This window comes from Amphibalanus amphitrite, unplaced genomic scaffold (genome assembly GCF_019059575.1).
Source record: "Amphibalanus amphitrite isolate SeventyFive unplaced genomic scaffold, NRLGWU_Aamphi_draft 000394F_arrow, whole genome shotgun sequence".
NCBI lineage: Eukaryota > Metazoa > Arthropoda > Thecostraca > Balanomorpha > Balanidae > Amphibalanus > Amphibalanus amphitrite.
The window spans coordinates 269040-287946 of record NW_024881888.1 but is presented as its reverse complement, the minus strand read 5'-3'; the positions used below and the strand labels follow the sequence as shown (position 1 = coordinate 287946).

The window sequence follows — 18907 nt, the reverse complement described above, 5'->3', positions numbered from 1 at the left end:
AAAGCCAGACCAATTCGACCCCAGCGACGGGCTTATTGGAAATGAAGATATGATGGCATTTGAAGTCAGGCCTTGAGAAAGGCACAGACCCCTTGCTTTTATTCGTTGTGTTCTATGTATCACTGGCAATGCCTATTGCCTATACTTACAATACTGTATATGTGTCAGCCCAAACAAGTGCTTTGGCTTATCATTTCCAGTTGGTATTGATGCGCGCATTTCAAATATCGCAGGTGATTACGCATGAGGGACAGACATAGATTAGGGAGTGGGACAAACGTGAACGACTCGGGATAAGCGGCAATCGGGTCTGTATCCATACTCGCATCATGCAGGCAAACATACGGTCCCAATGTAGATAATGCAGCAGTCATTATTGCCTTTCATATTGAATGACGTAGTGGTCATGACATGACAGTCGCGACACAGCGGTTCGTTCACATCGATTGATGGCAAAGATGACAGTCGAATGTGATAAAGTAGCACAAATTACACGTATGGTTGGCATTCATCTTGATGATCGATTGTGACCTATGATCAAATACACCAAAATGTCGTGGACGATCTGCCAAGCACTCATCTCTTATCATCGTCATCGTCGTCATCGTCATCATTATCATCGTCGTCATCATCGTCATCATCGTCGTCGTCATCGTCATCGTCATCGTCGTCGTCGTCATCATCATCGTCGTCATCTGGACTGGGGGCAGCCTGTCTTCCTTTCTTTGCTTCACGGCGTGACCTGGGCTGCACAGAGCCCAGAAGTCTAAGAATGTTCATTATTCCAACCTCAAATTTACGAAGCTCGTTTGCGATCTCTTTTTTCCTTTGCACTACTTTTGCAATGACTGCATTGAGAGCATCTTCTATCCTTCTTGTCAACTTGACCAGATCTGGCCCTGTTACATCTACTTTTTCGACCTGGATCTTTTCGACAGCAGACGAGCGAGGTGGAGCAGGAATGCTTTCCACTATTGTTTCCTCCTTCGTAATGACTTCTTCAGAGTCATCTCCACCATCATCTTGAACGGAAACGTCTACCTCATCTGCGGGTGAAATATGTAGAGTAATATCAACTGAAGCGCACCTTACTGCTTGTTTTCACAAAACGCCAACTGAATAATATTTCGAAAGATGAACAAAAGTCCAGTCATGATAGATTGACAATAAGGCACTAGAGTTTAGAACAAATTATTTGCGTCGTTAACCTCTCTGAAATAATCAATACATTATGATAACTTAGATATTAGTTTCCTCGGAAATAAGTACTCACCTCCTCGCACTACAGCACAGCCGATGAGAATCAGCAAAAGGCTCAAGAAACCATGTCGAAACTGTTTCATATTTCAAACAAAGAAACATAAGCTTAGAACTGTTTTCTGATTTACATTGTTTTATTTAAAAGATGCTTGTCTCATATGCACGGTAGGAGAGTAAAATCACAAATAAGATTCTTATTACGTGTAGCGGCTCATTCAGCATTAATAAACTCTATGTATTTTGCTATTCATGTGGCCTCGATGTTCGCGTTAAGCTGTTCATGTGTAAATGCCTGTTTCCTTTTCAAAAGAGACGTCGGGGTTTTTCCGTGCGTTGTTGAAAAGTATACCTTCAAGTTTTTAGCTAACGAGATAAAAGGGAAATGATAGCCAGCTAAAACGAGAAATGACAGCCAAACAGTCAAAAAGTGACTTGTTTTGTTTATCTTACCTAAAAAGTGTTAAATTGACTTTTTCCATTTTTGATGTTATTTCTCAAACTGGCCTTGACGGTAACATGCATTTTATACTTTTTTGAAGTTTTAATGTATCCGTTGTCTTTAAAAAAAGATTGCGTTTAAATCAATTTTACAAATTGCCCACATATCAAATACGGAGCTAAATATTTTCTGAGACCGTGTGCTATATATGTGTGGTATATTTGGAAGCACTGCATTTTTACGTTTTTGATTAATTTTTATTGATTTATTTACATCCCAATTACTAGGCTAAGGCTCCGTGCAAGAGTTTTAATCATATTACGCTTCCACACGCTGTAAACCGTGCATGTTGTCGCATTTCGTAACATACGAAGCGCTGAATCATACAATCGAGACACTTTTGACTTCTTTGCATAGACACAAAGGTTATTTTCGTTAAGACTCTCTCATCGTCAGTCCCTTAGCCAATTCAAACAGCAATCTCAGACGGGCGGTCCGGTCAGCCGCCGCTCGAAGATGCTGAGGTCAATGTCATGCTGCTGCTCCCGCTCCACCTCACTGATAGTCTCGCTGATCCAGCCCACGTGAGGACGCACATCGGCGTAGACTCCGGGCACGCCCGACACCCCGCAGCCGACGCCCCACGAGACCACGCCGATCTGCACCCAGCGGTCGGGCTGCTGCGGGTCGCGGCAGGCGAGCGGCGCGCCGCCGTCACCCTTGCAGGCGTCCTCGCCCTCGTTACCTCCGGCACAGGTGAAGGAGCGATCCAGCCGGAAGTAGCGTCCCAGCTGGGGCGTTTTGCGGAGCATGCGCTGGCACTGAGCGCGCGGCACGTGCGGCAGGTCCACCTTCTTGAGCACCGTCTGGAACTGGCCGTCCTCGAGGGCGTCCTTGCCCCAGCCGGCGGTCACGCAGGCGGCCCTGTCGTAGTTGACGGCGGGGTCGGGCAGGCAGAGCGTGTCGATGTGCGACTGCAGCGGCACGGGCTGGTTCAGCACCAGCATCGCCACGTCGTCCCGCAGCAGGCGAGCGTGAAACTGTGGGTGGATCTTGATGGAGCTCACGTCATAGTCCTCGTGGAGGTAGAGCTCGGACTCGTGCTGGGTGTCCCACTCGCCGAGTCGCACCACCAGCCGGGCGTCCGCCATGTCGTCCACAGAGTGGGCGGCCGTGAGCACCACCTGGGGGTGCACCAGCGAGCCGGCGCAGACGAACGTCAGCCGCTGCTCGCCGCCCACCTCCTGGATCTGCAGCACCACCACCACCCAGGGGAACTCGCCGAACTGCGTCTCGCTGTCGCGGAACCCGGCGATGCGCACGCCCAGACCGTCCTGGTTGCGCCGGCCGCACTGCGGCGTGTACGGCTCGGGGGGCCGCGGGGTGGACGGCTGCACGGGGAGCGGATTACTGCAGCACACGTCGCCGAAGCGCGGGCACTCCGAGTGCTGGATGTAGTCGCGCTCTCGCTCGTACTGCGCCAGTCCGATGCGCACGCTGAAGTCGCCCATGCCGTCGCTGTAGATGTCCTCCTCGCGACACCGGTGGTACGGCGTGCACTGGAACTCGCCACGCTCGCACAGCTGCACCGGCTCTTGCGGCTCCGGCTCCGGCTCCACAGGATCACAGTCACCCGACAGCAGAGCCAGGAACTGCTCAGAGGTCAGCGAGTCAATGTCGGAGGTGCTGCCGCACTTGGGTTTCGCCGTCTTCTGGCCGCCGCCGGCGCCGAGGCTCTCCTGGTTGGTCCCTTCGGCGGGCACCTCCCCGAGCAGTGACGCCAGAAACGCAGCATCGTCGCTGGCCGGGTCCACCTGGGCTCCCGTGTACGCCAATAAGGTGAGGAATGTCAGCAGAATAAACGTCTTCATCTGAAACAAAGTCATGCTTCGTCACCGCTCTTGCACGCTGCTAATAAGTCGCCTGCCGGCCTATTTTGACACACGCAAATCGTCTGCCTCTGGACGTACGTATGCATACATGACTGTAACTCAGAGAGTCAATAAGCTCATGCATAACTATACGTCTTATGGTATGAATCAATGCATAGCTAATCGTCCATAGCATGCAAGGAAATTCCTGGCAGCTATCCAACTATAGGTTTATCGCCACAAACACAAAACAGGAAGTAGTGAAGGCAATGACTCAGTGCATACAGCAGCATACTTTCACACGGATAGCGTCCAAAGGATGTGTAGGAGCATATGTTACTAAGAAGCCGCGGTCAGTGGCCATCAAATAAAGAAGATTTTGTCTGATGAGGACTATTATATTGATGTTTCAGGCCAAAACCAGACATCTATGGCCGAGTCTGTGTGGTGCTCTTCCGACTGACCTCAGAGTTTCAATCATAAACATGCGACAGCTCGAGGCCATGACCCATATTCGATTCCACTGTCTTATGTCCATATTATAGTTTCTTCGTTTATAAGATTGGGGCACCGTGTTCGGAATTGTTCGTCTTGCCAAATTAATACCCCATTGAATGGTCCAAAAATTTTCTCCCTCAGACATGGAGCATATTTTTTCTTGATCGAGACTGCTTGAGAACGGTCTTCTGATTATCGCATTATTTGTTGTCGCTGAACTATTTGTAAGCTTTATAGCAATAGAACCACGTCATATTAATAATTACACTATATTATAGCAGTCGGACGAATATAACATCTCACGAGATCCTCATCGAAGTCCGATTTGGAAATTGAATTTGATCATTAAATTGAGTGTACATTGCTAGAATAGGTGAAGGAGATACACGAACCAATGCTGTTTTATAGAAAGCAGCACAACACGTCTTTAGGGAAACCAGCTCGGCGTTTATACCTGGTCATACACTCTCACTGCTTTCACAAAATGCGCCAATATACACACAGTCATACACGGCTTCCATGACCGTGTGTCGCAACCTCCTACCGTTGGCACACCCGTTACACTCTTACCGTGTCCGTGCCGTGCTGTCTGTTGTCCAGTGGTGCCCGTGCTACTGTCCTGTCCGTGCCGCGATCCGTCTGTCCTGTCCGTGCCGCGATCCGTCTGTCCTGTCCGTGCCGCGATCCCGTCTGTCCGGCAGCCGCAGCTCCCGCCGCGGCGTTCCTCACCTCTGTGTGCACTGCTGACCGCGCTGGCGCCGCTGTATATGTCTGTGTTACTCTGTCCAAACTCAGTATAAACACCCAGCGACCAGCCGATGTGACGCGTGTACCCGGGCCTCAGTCCGACGTCACAGTGTGTGAAGGGCGCCGGCCAACGCGCACGAAAAGTCCGCCCGGCAAGGCTGTGACGCCCAGCTCACAGAAGGATCGCTTCAGGGATTTCCGTCGCTGATCCGAATAAGCAGCTACCATTTGGGAAAACAGCACCGTTTGGTGGTGTGATTAAACACCAGAAGCGGAATATGGCGTCATGAATGTCGACCGTTTACCACAGGAAGACCTATGACTTAACGCCTCGCAATGTCCGGAGATACATATGTCAGCTTAGTATGTGGACCCATTGTTCATGCGGTTGCCGTTTTCTAGAGGCTAAGTCCTATGTTATGTTGTGTTGTGTATATGTTCTAGAGGAAGTATCTATGAGTTGCCGCATACTTTTACATGGTGTTAAAACTCTTAACGTATTATGAAGCTCAAAATTCATGAAAATAGAACACTAGAAATAATTCATTACCCAAAAGGTGTAAACTTAGGTACCATAGGCAGGGATGCGGAGCCGTGGAAATTTCAGACGGCTCCGGCTCCGGCTCCGGCTCCGGAGAATAAAATCGGCTCCGGCTCCGACTCCGGCTCCGGGTGAAATGTTATGGCGGCTCCGGCTCCGGCTCCGGCTCCGAGTAAAATGGTCCGGCTCCGGCGGCTCCGGCTCCGGCGGCTCCGGCTCCGACTCAGTACATCCCCTATGCAATCAATTAAATACGGGTGGAAGAAAAATTGGATTGGTTATACGCGTTACTCTTTGCCATGACCGGCTCACCGCGTCCCCGCGCAAACGCACCTCGGAGAGAACTGGCAGAACAAAGGACTAGGAAGCGATGGCATTGGAAACGCAGTCGCCGCGAATCGGAGTTCACTGAAGCTGACATCCGTCTCGGCTGCATGGGGGGAGGGTAGGGGGGGGGGAAGAGACGGTGCTGGGAGTCGCAGTCCACTGCACTGGCTTCAAAACAATGGCCGTCACCTGATGACCGGTCCTCATGTTCTGGGGATGCAGTAGACGTGGGGGGGGGGGGGAGGAGCAGACAGAAAGTTGATTGCGTACTGTGGGATACTGGGGATATTCGGCTTTTTTCATTCACTTGATGGCCCATGACGTACTTTTCATATGCTTTACTGCCTTGTACTGTCAAACCGAACTAGGTCAATTATTTTTTTCCTCTTCAAAAAATAAAAAAGGAGCCGGAGTCGCCCCCTTTTTTGGCGGCTCCGGCTGCGGCTCCGGCTCCGGGCTATATTGTTTCACGGCTCCGGCTCCGGCTCCGGCTCCGGGCAAAATATGCCGGCTCCGGCGGCTCCGGCTCCGACTCCGGCTCCGGCTCCGCATCCCTGACCATAGGTATTGTATCACAACTGTGGCAAACTTAAATTGAACAAAACATATATGTACAAAATAACTGCATCCATAACAAGCTTGCAGCCGCCTTCTTATGAAACCAAGATCGTTTTGCAAATCATATTAAAGGGACCCTCCCACCTTAAAAAATGTTAAAGAATTGGCATGAAAGTGATGTCGCTCGTTTCAGAAAGAGCGAAAACGAATATCTACCAGATTTCACCGAAAAATATTCACCGATTTTCAAGATATTAGTTTTTTTTTCTTTTGTTATTTTTGGGATCTCCGCTGTTCCTGGCGACTTTATTTGGAAGCAATAGTTTGGCAGCTGAAAGTGCGGCACTTGTTGCGCGCATGTAGCGACGGAATCACTGAACTCTATAACACCGATAGGCGATAACACCTTCAATTAAGGGGGCGGGGGGCACTGCCGACTTTTGGTCCCATTCTTTCCATGCAACGCCCATAGGGCTAATGTTAAAATGCCAAAATCAAAGGGGGCACGGTGCCCCGGTGCCTTCCCCTTACCGCCGCCTATGGTTGCGCGCAAAGCAGCAACCGCGTGCTCCCAAACGTTTTAGTTCAAGATTTTAAATCGTTAGATCTGCGCTGACGTCACTCGTTCAGAGGGGACATTCAAATGCATTACCCCTCTAAATCGAAAGTGCTGCAACTATGAACTATGAGATTAGATGTTTCCGATTTGAAGCATTTCTCGATATTGTGAGTGCTCAAACCGGTAAGTGCAAACCAGGGACCCCATTTTGGCTATCTCAACTCAAAACTAATGTTAAGGTGGGATGGTCACTTTAATTACTAAACAGTAAACACGTTGCTGTACAGTTTTGCAAGCGGCAAACAACCTAATGAAAAGGCACCCATTTTCAATCAAATAGCAGAGTTGGTCTACCTGGAAAATGCAAAATAACAGTAGATATTGTAGACATTCTGGTTATCGTCCCATGGCTAAGTCTACGTTAAATTAACCTTACAAGTTTAACCCTATTCCTGGCGGGGGGGGCCTCAGGAGCCCCCCCCCCCTGAGGTTTTTTGGTTATATCTCCCAAACGCGTTGAGCTAGGAAGCTCAAATTTTCTGACTTTTCCTAAAAGGCTTCTACGCAACATGTCTGAAAATTTTGAGTTGATCTGACCTCAGGTCAGGTCACCAGAGGCGGTTTGGTGACGCTACCTCAGAAAAGTTTGCAATCACGCCAGAGCTAGAGTTTTTGACCGATCAATTTCTTCTCTTCAGGGTTTAGTTAGGGTACCAGTATGTGCAATTTGTATATCTCGGAATTTTGATATCGGTGACCTAAGGTCAGGTCAATTTCGCGACCTCCCCATTATAAGTCAATGGGGGAAAAATCAACTCCCTGTTTTTACCACTAAAACGGGTAGGAATGGCCCCATATACCATACATGACTTCATATACGATCAACCTTCACTACCTTGAGGTCTGTTTTGCTGTTGGGCAGCTGTGAGGTCATGTGACGTCATCAAAGGTCACCAAAGGTTTTTGGCCAATAACTCCGTACAGGAACAAGATACAGACGCGTGGATGGTCTCATTGTGTTCAGCTCGTCAAGACGCATCGAATGATATACATGATGACCTCGAGGTCACGTGACCTGAGGTCAACCTTTGACCTTGACCTTTCGAGGTCAACATATATATCATTCGATGCGGATTGACGAGAGGATCACGATGATGCCCTTAGTTTGTTCCTATCTTGACTAATTCGAAAGTTATTCGAGAAAAACTCTCTCCATATCTAGTGCCGCCATTTTGACTTTTTCGACCCCTGTGACGTCATCTTTGACCTGACCTGAAAATGACCTTAGTAAAAATTGTAGATCTTGGCCGTGCGTATCCGATGCCGTTTACCGCTTGTCGCTATCTTGCTTCGTTCTCGAGATCTCAGGGGGGGGGCCGAATCGGCCCCCCCCCCCCGCCAGTTTCTTGTCCCGGCGGAGCCCGCCAGGAATAGGGTTAAGGCTGTCATTTGCCATTTTATGATTCATTGTCGAAGTTTCATTTGAGATGGTGTGGGACACTATCAATTCAATTTTTAACCCTCGCATGTGTAGGGGGGGGGGGGGGTCGGATGGACCCCCCCCCATGGTTTTTCGCGAATAACTCGCGTAAAAAGCGGCCGATCGCGACGAAACTTTCAGTACCCTCGCATTGATCAATTTTACACCTACCCTGAAAATTTCATGACCCTGACCCAAATGACCTTTGACCTGTGACCTCTTTTCCGAGACCATGTTTGGCCGAAATCACGATTTCGCGTATGTCGGCTCGCACTAGCCGCGTGTTTGCAAGCTTTTCGTGGTTTCAAACGTTCAAACATGTGATTTGATGTTACTCCCGTGTGTGTCAAGGTCACCTGAAGGTCAGATCAGGTCATTGACCTTTGGTGACCTCGGGTGACCTCGGGTCACTTTTTCGAGTTTTACATGTTTCTAGACTAGTTTTTGGAGCTGAATTCGAATTTAGCAACCATTTGAACATTTACGAAGTAGTTTTGGTGACTTCGTAACATGTTACGAAGCTGTCAGAGGCGGTTGACACGTATTACGAATACCCGTCACGACGCCTACTGGTTGACCTGACCTGACCTGACCCGACCTGGTCTAAATGCTTCAAGACATCATCTGTGATCAAAAATAACACGATATTCGTGATCAGCACCCCGAAAAACCCCTTAGCAGCCACACTTTACGACTTTCTAACAGGTCCCGATTTTCCCGACTTTGGGTCATTGACCTGACCTGGAAGGTCAACCAATGACCTAGGACCTTAAAATTGGGTATCATCGGCTTCCTCTCGTCACGGGCGACACGCTCGTTTTTTCCGCGAAGCTCTAGCTCGATCAGGGGCCAAACGGCAAGGGGGGGTCCAACCGACCTCCCCCCCCCCCCCTACACATTAGAAGCTGGCAAACGCCGCACACATGCGAGGGTTAAGGCTGAAACAGACTCTTTCCGCGTTCAGGAAATCGCATGCGAGAGCCTATTCAAATGCGTTATACTCGTAGTTCTTCCCGCATCAATCGCATCCGGGAAGTGCGTGTGATTGATGCGAGCGTGCTTCCATGTATTTGAATAGGCTCTCGCATCGCATGCGATTTCCTGACTGCGGAAAGAGTCTGTTTCAGGCTTTAGACAATTCTAATCGCCATGGGGTCGTCGGATAAGAGGATAAGGGGATCATTGGGGCTGATTCAGTCATCACGCCGCGCCGGCTGGGGTGCCGCAGTGATTGAGCCCGTCCCGCATTTGGACAAGCGTGTTTACGGTCCTGTTATCCATCCTTTCAAACACTCACTCCGGAGGGACATGCTCCGATTTTGGAGCAGCTGGTGGGATGGGTTCAGTGGGGTGACCGTCAGACGTCAGCCCGGAACAAGGAGGCAGTGATGGCAGCGATGCGGATGGGCTTACACAGAGGATGGAACGAACGATAACTTCAACCATATTTTTTCTCTTCGATAATTATGAAAGTCAAATTATAATTAAATCTTTTTCTATGAATTTAATGATAATCCTACATCAAAGCCTATATCTTACGTTTCCGTGACTCAACTTTGATAAATAACTAAAAAAGCACGCAATTCCGTTCAGTCGCTGCGCCTGCCTCACTCTGAATGGGATAAGTAACACGTAATTCGTCAATTTGACCCTAGCGGAGTCACATTCCTACCCAAGCGCCCTCATTCCGTATCCTGACGGGGCTCCGAAGGAAACTGGTTGGCCTGGCGCTCACCCTGGTGGAAGACAGCGGTACCTGTGGTGAGCCCGGTCCGCTACTAGGCGGCAGAAAGAGCTCCCATTCGTCCGCCAAATCAGTAATCACCCAACGAAATTATATGGCTGATGCATGCTGATGTTAATGGAACATCAACCTATTGTTATGCGCATTAGTATCAGAGTAAGAAGTTTCTTCGCGCTGGTGTATGTGTTGTCGCACGGGCCTACAGTCAGCTAACCTGGCGCCCAGTGCCCAGTTGGTCAGTGGACAGTGATTGTCTGGAGGGGAATACATCTGTGTGCGCAAGACGGACGACTCTTCGGATCATTAAACCGTGAGCACCACTGCAGAGGTCATAACATAGCGCAACTGTCAGTGAAACTGATACAACTAACACAATTCGTGGATATCACGACTTTTTACGACTTCTTACGACTTCCTTACGACCTGGTACTACGTAGGTACAGCCCACCGCTAAAGTAATGTGTGGTTTTACCCAAGATACCTATAAGAAACAGGTAGGTCGGATGTTTTGAGTAAAGCCCTGGTGACGTCACTGACATTTCTTATATGGAGAATTTCGCCCATAAGGAAAATATTTTACATACAAAAATTTGTATTTCATTAGGAAAAAATACATTCTTTCAATTTCATCATGAAACTTATATAATTTAATTAAAAAACTTGAAATCCTTTGAGTGCTTGTCCCAACCCCTGCTATACCTTTGGTCACGTGACTGCCATGATAAACTTTGCGTTTTGCAATGTTATGACTTAAACAGAAGCAATAAATGTTACAAGCGTATTATTTATGATGTTTTAGGCAGCAATCGTGTAATAAAATCCTTGAATTATATACATTCTGCTTAAAAAAGGTCACGTGATGTTACCAGATTGTGCTCGGACAGCATCTTCTTGAACTTCGATTTTGAGTACTTTTTACCTTCATTGAGGCCTAATAACGGACGTTTTTAGTTATAAAATGAAGCAGTGAATCTATTGAGGGCAAAATTTAATCATTTTTGCACTTCCAAGCCGGGCTATCCTGGCATGAACTTCGGCCAGTTTGTGTGTGAAGCCTATGGTGAAGGGAAAACTTCACGCCCGGCTGACGTCACAGACCTTGGCTACCAAATCGTGTCCGGTGGGGGTCGGTTTTACCAATCTCAACGGATGGCTTTGACCGACGATTTTTAAATGCGGACTGATTGAAAAGAAGACGTCAATAGACAAAGTTGTAGCTGCAAGGGTGAAGATACATGTAGGCTACATTTAAAGTCTCGTTGCAGTCTGGCTAATCGTTCCTAGGCTTCAGAAGCAGAACATACCCATGACTGAAACCACACATTACTTCTGCTGTGGACTGTACGTACCTACCTATCTCTGGTTCAAAACCCAGTCGGTCGCTTGCTTATGAGCACATAGCGTATTTTTTTTTTTGCCATTATTGACGACATCACCATCGACCAATCACACACGAAAGAGCGAGTGTTGTCATTTCTGAAGCGACAGCAAGCAATACTTGGCGAGTTTTTCCCAGAGTGGGTGGCCGCTCTCCTGGAGTCACAGATAGCGCCACCATGCGGAAAGACAAGAACAGCGGTATGTGGAACAAGTTGAACGGCTGGAACGTCAACATCAGGAGCAGATTCAGTGTCTATCTCAGATTATATCTCAGTCCACCATCGCCAGCACCGCTGGAGCCGACAGTGCTCCAACTGACGTTGCTATGGCGTTAGCCGCCCGTGCTGGCACCGGTGGGGCGGAAGGTCCTGCCGTGAGAGCAACCCATCCGCCAGAAAAACTCAGCCGCGACATCTCACTGCGGACGTTCAAGAGCTGGCGTCAGGCCTGGAGAGACTACACCACGCTCGCGAGACTCAACAAGCTGACTCCAACCGAGCAGATCGCCTGTCTCCGCTCGTGTTCACAGATGAAATGTGCGCTACGCTGGAGCACGTCATCGGCGATGTTGACGGCAGCCCAGAGGATGCTTTCGACAAGGTCTAAAGATACCTCCGGTGTCTGTGGAATGTCGCACTAAATCGGGTCCTCTTTGAGGACCGTCGCTAACGAGAAGGCCCATATCGGGCCTTGCGAGAAGCTGAATCGTTTAACATCTTCTTCATAGTAATTTTCGGGAGAGGTTGAACTATGCGACTATAGTGCATAGAGGATAGACTCGCTACGCATTCGTCCCTGGAATTCGTGACCCGGAGGCGCTTTGGCAACTGCTCGCCATGAGACCGTTCCCGACGCTACAAATTGCTGTGGATAAGTGGCGATCTATCGAAATCAGTAAAAGGCAGGCCAATAGCTGGACGGCTGTTACAAGAATGGGTAGGTGCGTCGAAGTCGCCGTCCGCTCCCCTCAGCTGGTTGGAGGAATGTGGTTGCTACGGTGGTGACTGTCATGAACCGTAAGGACAGTGTCCAGCTTGGGATAAACACTGCGAACAATCCGGGAACAAACCTGGAATGGCATGTCGGCAAAGAGAAGTGATCCCCGCACACGACCGGTCAGACGTCAAGGCGGGAGAAACGGCTCATTCAGCCTGCATTGCGTCAATTCGTGCTTGCTGATGTCATCAAAGAGGAGAGCTCTCTCAAGGCACCCACAAAAGGTGCATGAAGATCCGCAGGATCGTTTGATCAGTCTCCGCGGGGTGTGATTAAACCGGTGCCTGACTCTGCGTAGAAGCATCCGTGATCGGGTCGTCACAGCTAGCACACCTCGGTCTGCAGCGCGCCGATCTGCGTCCCTGCAACCTAGAAACGGGCTGCACTGCCAACAGACGGACACTGTCAGGTCAGGGGACTTTTCCAACGACATTTAAGATTGGCAGTCGGTAGTATGGTCGAGACGCCCATGATGACGTACACGTTTCCGATGGCATACAGTCTCCGCTGATGTCGTGGAACGTGTCTCTGGATCTGGACATTCTCTCTGCATATTATCCCACGCCTCAAGCTCCTTAGGCAAAGTCCGTGAAGACAGAATCGATCTCGATCGACTGCGATAATCCTCTTCTTCAGGTGAAAGCGAAAAGAGGCGAGGTTTGATGAACTACGAGTAAGAAATTGAAGCAGCAGCTCCCCCTTAGTATCAAACAGATGAAAGCTAGTCAAAGACCACATACAAAGCATGAAAAACAGCTTCTTTAGAAATGTTTCAACGTTTTCGCTACTCATGACGATTTAGAACCAATGGATAGTTGCCCCTTGCCCCGTCCATATTCATTTCCAGAAAGACGCAAAGCCGTATGCTGTTCGAGTACAAACAGCGAGAGACATTCCAATGGCATGGAGAGAAACAGTCAGGGAGGAGATGGATGACACGGTTCGAGGGGCAACAATCGCACCGGTCGGCGACGTCCCTTCCAGCTGGCGCGGCCCTCTGGCATGCATCTAGTGCGATCATGATCGTCGGTCGCCCTTGCAACGGTCTTGCGGGGAAGTGATGTTATGCGCATAGGTATCAGCGGAGTCCAGGTTTGCTTCGCGCTGGTGTATGTATGTGCTGACTTAGGTGTCTGTGCTCAGTTGAGCTGGCGCCCAGTCGGTCAGTGATTGTCTGGAGGAGAATACATCTGTGTGTGCAAGACGGAGGACTCTTCGGATCATTAAACCGTGAGCACCCGTGCAGAGATCATATAACACGCTATACCAACTGAGCTACGAAACAGGCTTACGGTCACGGAGCCGGGCCGGGTCGGGCCGCTCACACTAATATTTTTTTTTCGGTGAAACCACACATAAACTCGCTCACTCGCTGCGCCTGCTCTCCAGTTCATAGCCATCAAACGTGTTCGTCATGCTTGAATTCAATCAATTATCATGCCATCGGATTTACGTGCTGCAGCGCTCATACAGGAGCAACTGGTTAGCAATGCAGATTAGCGCGATAGTTGAGCTGAACTTCGTGTATACCGGGTGCAGGGGGGCTAGCGACACTCGGGATACCAAGGTCAGACTCATGGGACACCAGCCAAGGATCCGTCCTGATGTGCGGAGAGAGTCGAGCTCCAGTGCGCGGTGCCCACATCCTATCACCGACGAAGACAGCTTATAGAGTAAGGACGATACGGTCTGTAGTACCTTTGACGTCCACATTGGTCTCCGGTTCTCTGTCTTGGACCTTGGTGTCATCCGTGTGAATCAGTGATAAGCGTAAATGAAAGATAGCGCACACATGCCTTTTAAAGGCATGGCAAATCATATAGAATAGATAGCCCAACTTTTGGAAGTCGTTTATTGTGCTTTTGCTTATTCCTTGTGGAAAGTTAATTCCAGTACTGAATATAGGTACCCGTAGGTACATATGCAAATGTTAATGAGCTTCAAGTTACGCGCATCCATGCCACCACTTAGGGAATTCATTTGGAGATAATTACTAATGAGGGATACCTGGCGACAAACATCACGGTAAACTCATAAAACCAGCTTGCTTCTTGCATACATATTACGCGCCTATGGTTTGGCTCGCCGGGTATTTTATATGGATATTATTTTCTCTTATTTTGAGATTTATTCACGACACTGCATTTTACATCCTACAAATGTGCAACTGATCCGTCATGCGTCGGCTACTTCGAGACAGGAAAATCACATGCCAGCTGGCCGCACCCTTCATATGGTATGCATATCTTTGCTGTATGCAGTGTGCACAGTGCACTGCGACAGCCCTCGTCAGAGCACTGAAGGTCGGCCCAGCTACCTGCACCACGGCACTTTAGGCACTCACAGACTCGAGCTTACCGCTTAACCATATTTACTATTAAGTACATGTACTTAATGCTGCTTAATACTACTTACTATACACTACTAATACCTACTTCTACTTAAAGGGACCCTCCCACCTTAACATTAGTTTTGAGTTGAGATAGCCAAGTTTGCGGCCAGGCTCTGAAACCACCATTTATCCTGGTCGCAACCCCCGCAGCTTTATGGTGTTCAAGAAATTTCTTCCCTTTACTTGCAGGGTGGGACCAGCGTGGTCCCTATCTCTTAACCATTACGGGAGTCTGATGACGTCATCAGGCTTTCGAACGTCCGTTAAATGTTTGACTAAAACGTTTTGTAGCACGCGGTGGTGTATGCTGCTTTGCGCGCAACAAATGCCGCACTTTCAAATAAAGTCGCTAGGAACAGCGGAGATCCCAAAAAGTAAACAAAAGTAAAAGTCTAATATCTTGAAAACCGGTGAATATTTTTCGATGAAATTTGGTAGATATTCGTTTTTGCTCTTTCTGAACTGAGCGACATCATTTTCATGCCAATTCATTAACTTTTTTGAAGGTGGGAGGGTCCCTTTAATACTACTTAATACTAGGACTTACTATTAAGTGAATTTATTTTATTATTATTATTTTATTATGTCTTGTTATTACCATTCCTGGAAATATACGTGCTTGACTCTGGCTGAATGTTTCTATGTTCCTATAGCCAGTTCCCCTATAGGGGAACTGGTTTATTATATATAATAAACCATTGATTTTCTACTATAGTTCGTTTTTTTCAAAAGGACGCTGGCTCAAAGTTCAATATCGAAGCTCTCACGTGAGTTTTGGCAGTTTCAGTCAAGATTACTTTACTACTCAGGTTGGTTCACTAGGGAAATAAAGGCGCCGTGGTTACGTCACGGATTTGGTAGCAATCTGGTAGCAATTTTTGCAGACATCAATGGCGCACGTGTTGTTTGATCGTCGCCATTCCTATTTTACTGCACTATTTTGTTATTTCACTGCAATGTATTGTACATTACATTTAAAAATTAAAATAAAGAAATATTCGTAACCCAGCAAGTCAGTTATTCTTTGAGGTAGCACTCAGTCAGCATTGAGCCTTCAGAATGTGTCATTTTATAGACTTTCTCACATTATCTACTCTTGTGGAAAGTCATCAAAAATGTATGCAGATATGAATAATTAGAACATTTTCAAAGTTTTATAGAAATAAGATTTCATGTTACATTATCATAAGGCTACCTGTCCATTTCGTCCAACCAATTAAATACTTATCCAGCAGAAGGCAGGTACCTCTGAGTAGGTACTAATATCTCTTATGTACACCAATATTTCAGGAAAATGACAGACTGAGAAGCTATTAAAAGTTGAGCATATGAAAGGGATGTTATGGCTTATGCACATTGAAAAACATCAGATAATGCTTTTGAACCATCTCATTCACCAGCATACATCAATCCGGCTCCTGGCTTCTGTCAAGGAAACATTCCAAAATAATGCATTATTTTATTTCATTGACCACCTTGCAAAAGACAAACAGCAAACACCTCACCACCAAAAACAGAAAAATAGTCAACAAGTAGGTACCAGAGCTGATCTAGCCATGCTGTGTCATGTGCCTTTGAAAAAGTTAAGCAGTCAGGGTTGAATAAACACCCCAAACTTAGCCATTCATGCATGAACAAGTGCAAATTCTGGTTGAGCATTTAAATAAAAATGAAACTAACAGCATTGTAGGTTACAATTATAAAAAGACAATTATAAAAAGACAAAAATAACAGCACAGCTTAATCTACAAGGCATAACCATTAATTTTATAACTGACATCCAAATTCGCACCTCCGAAGTTTAACCCATCTACCAGCCACCTGCATATTTCTGCGCACATGTGCTGCGCAGTGTGCACAGTCACTACACATTACACAATTATGAGAATTAAAATAGTTTTGAACAATCAAGCAAGTCAGGACTGGTATGCAGATTCACAAGTTCTCTCAACATCTTCAACTACCAGCAATCAAGAGCACCTTGTGATCTCATGGTAACTCCGCAGATCCATCTTCTGTTTCCCATTTTCAGTTTTCAATTGAAATATAAGTTCCATCTGGGAGACACATGCTGCATCATTATGTTTAAACAATTATTATGCTTGAACTTTTAGTTTTTCATGTGAACTTCACTTCAAAAGTTGATAAGTTGATCTAATTTGCATAATGCTACGATCACGGCGCACCAAATCACATATAACTTGAAAATAACCAAGCAAAAGCCATATTCTTCAGCAAACTATGAAAGCTATCTGTTCCATGCTGCGTTGAACTAATTAACGATCGCCAAAATCAGTCAAAATATGACAATTAAATTAGTATAAACTTCATAAAACTCTTATTTGTGAGGCAATGCGCAACAGAAATGCGAGGGAATTTGGTGGTAAGCTGGTAGCAATTATGAAGGATTTCCCCTGTTACTGATAAAAATCAATGGAAACAAATTTTTTAACGCAGAGGAAATCCTTCATTTTGAGTTGCAGGGACCATTTGATTGGCTCATTTTAGATAAATATAGGCCGAATGTTTCGATTTGAACCCCATTTATCGTAATGAGACGAATCCATTGGCTTAGTGGTACGTCTTTTGAACAAGTGTAGGCCTTAGATTTCTCCTTAGCCCGCCTGAAACACACCATGGTTTGCATGCATTTCTATGGGTGAAGGAAAATTCATGCGCCGTGATGACGTCATGGTAAAGGAATTCTGAAGCTCGTGAACGGGGGCGGGTTTCAGTGTCTGGCCAAGAATTTCTTACCGAAAAAATAATCGATTTCAAATTGTGCACGGTAAGTAGCTGGAAACTGTTTCTTAAAAATGAACATACTATTGCGGGAGCTGAACACACTCAGACTCGATGCTTTACTGTATTATCGGCAGAGGCCCAAACAAGAACCACAGAGCCAACCACTCGTAACCACGGTCTCCCTGCCTCTCCCGGGCCGCCGACCGCCCAGCCAGCGCCAGCCCTCGACCCCGCCCGAGGGCCACGCGGCAGGGGCGGCGCCGGGCGCGGCCAGCCGGGGAGGCGCCACGGGCGGCGCCAGGCATGCCACAACGGGCGGTCACAGCCGCCCGTAACACCCCTCCCCCCTCACGGAAACAATCATACATTGAACAATGCGACACTTACGACACGCTATTTACATTACAACTATATACACAATCACAGCCTTCACCACCTCCACCACACTCATAGTCCCGCCTGGAACCTTTCAGGTGGTCGCGACACTCGGCCTGATCTGGTCACGTATGACATTGGCGGCAACATTCCCCTCTGAGCGACGCCCACATCACCAGATGGGCCAGCTCTCCCGAGTAAGTGCATTAGCGGCACCTCGAGCAGAACGCCATGCTCGTTACCACAGTCGCTCACGGGATCCACCCCCACGGCCTCACCACGTCCATTTGGACCACTCGGATCCTGAACTGGCCGCAAGTCGGTCCGACGAGGGATGAACTCCTTGAGGTCGTTGTGGTGCACGACGCGTGTCTTGCCGCGGACGTCCTGTATCCGGTAGGTAACTTCCTCCCCCGGTGTGCCTCTTCTCTCGACGATGGTCACCGGTCCTTTAAACGGCAGACCCAGCTTCGGTTTTCCTCCCACAGCGGCAGTGTGGTCTCGTACCCACACCTTCAAGCCCGTTGGGTACGCGGTAAAATTGAGTTTGCTGTCATGGCGAACCGCCATTCGAGCAGCTGATTGGGAGGAGGCTCTCCTCACCTGTGCGAAGACCCGCTTCATGTTCTTCAGCCGTTTGTTCAGGAAGGTTTCAGCTGGTATTGCGACTTCATCGGTTCCGTACATTACATCCAAAGGCAACCGAGGCTCAAAGCCATGGATCATGTAGAAAGGTGTGTGACCGGTGGTTTCGTGGAGGGAAGAATTGTAGGCCATGGCGTATGATCTGGTACTTTCGTCCCAGACAAGGCCCTGGCTGTCGATGTATTTCGACACCATGTCTTTCAGGGTCCTCATGAAGCGCTCCACCATCCCGTCGCTCTCAGGATGATAAGGCGTTGTTCTAGTCTTGTGGATGCCGAGCCTCTGATACAGCTCACGCATCATCAGAGATTCGAGGTCGGTAGGACCCATGTGCCCGCTCGATGGATCAT

At 47.9% G+C, this 18907-nt stretch overlaps 1 protein-coding gene across 2 annotated transcripts; it reads right to left on the bottom strand.

The window, feature by feature from the left end:
* Positions 1-357: 357 nt before the first annotated feature.
* Positions 358-17683, bottom strand: LOC122390371 (phenoloxidase-activating factor 2-like). 2 transcript variants are annotated; one of them, XM_043383265.1, is made up of 3 exons: positions 17550-17683; positions 1274-3570; positions 358-1046 (listed from the first exon to the last, which is right to left on the bottom strand). In XM_043383265.1, exon 2 carries the CDS (start codon positions 3568-3570, stop codon positions 2182-2184), a length of 1389 nt encoding a protein of 462 aa, XP_043239200.1. In that variant the 5' UTR covers positions 17550-17683; the 3' UTR covers positions 358-1046; positions 1274-2181. The 2 variants fall into 2 exon arrangements, with proteins under 2 accessions (XP_043239200.1, XP_043239199.1); XM_043383264.1 differs by lacking the exon at positions 17550-17683 and adding an exon at positions 4639-5191.
* Between the last annotated feature and the right edge of the window lie 1224 nt (positions 17684-18907).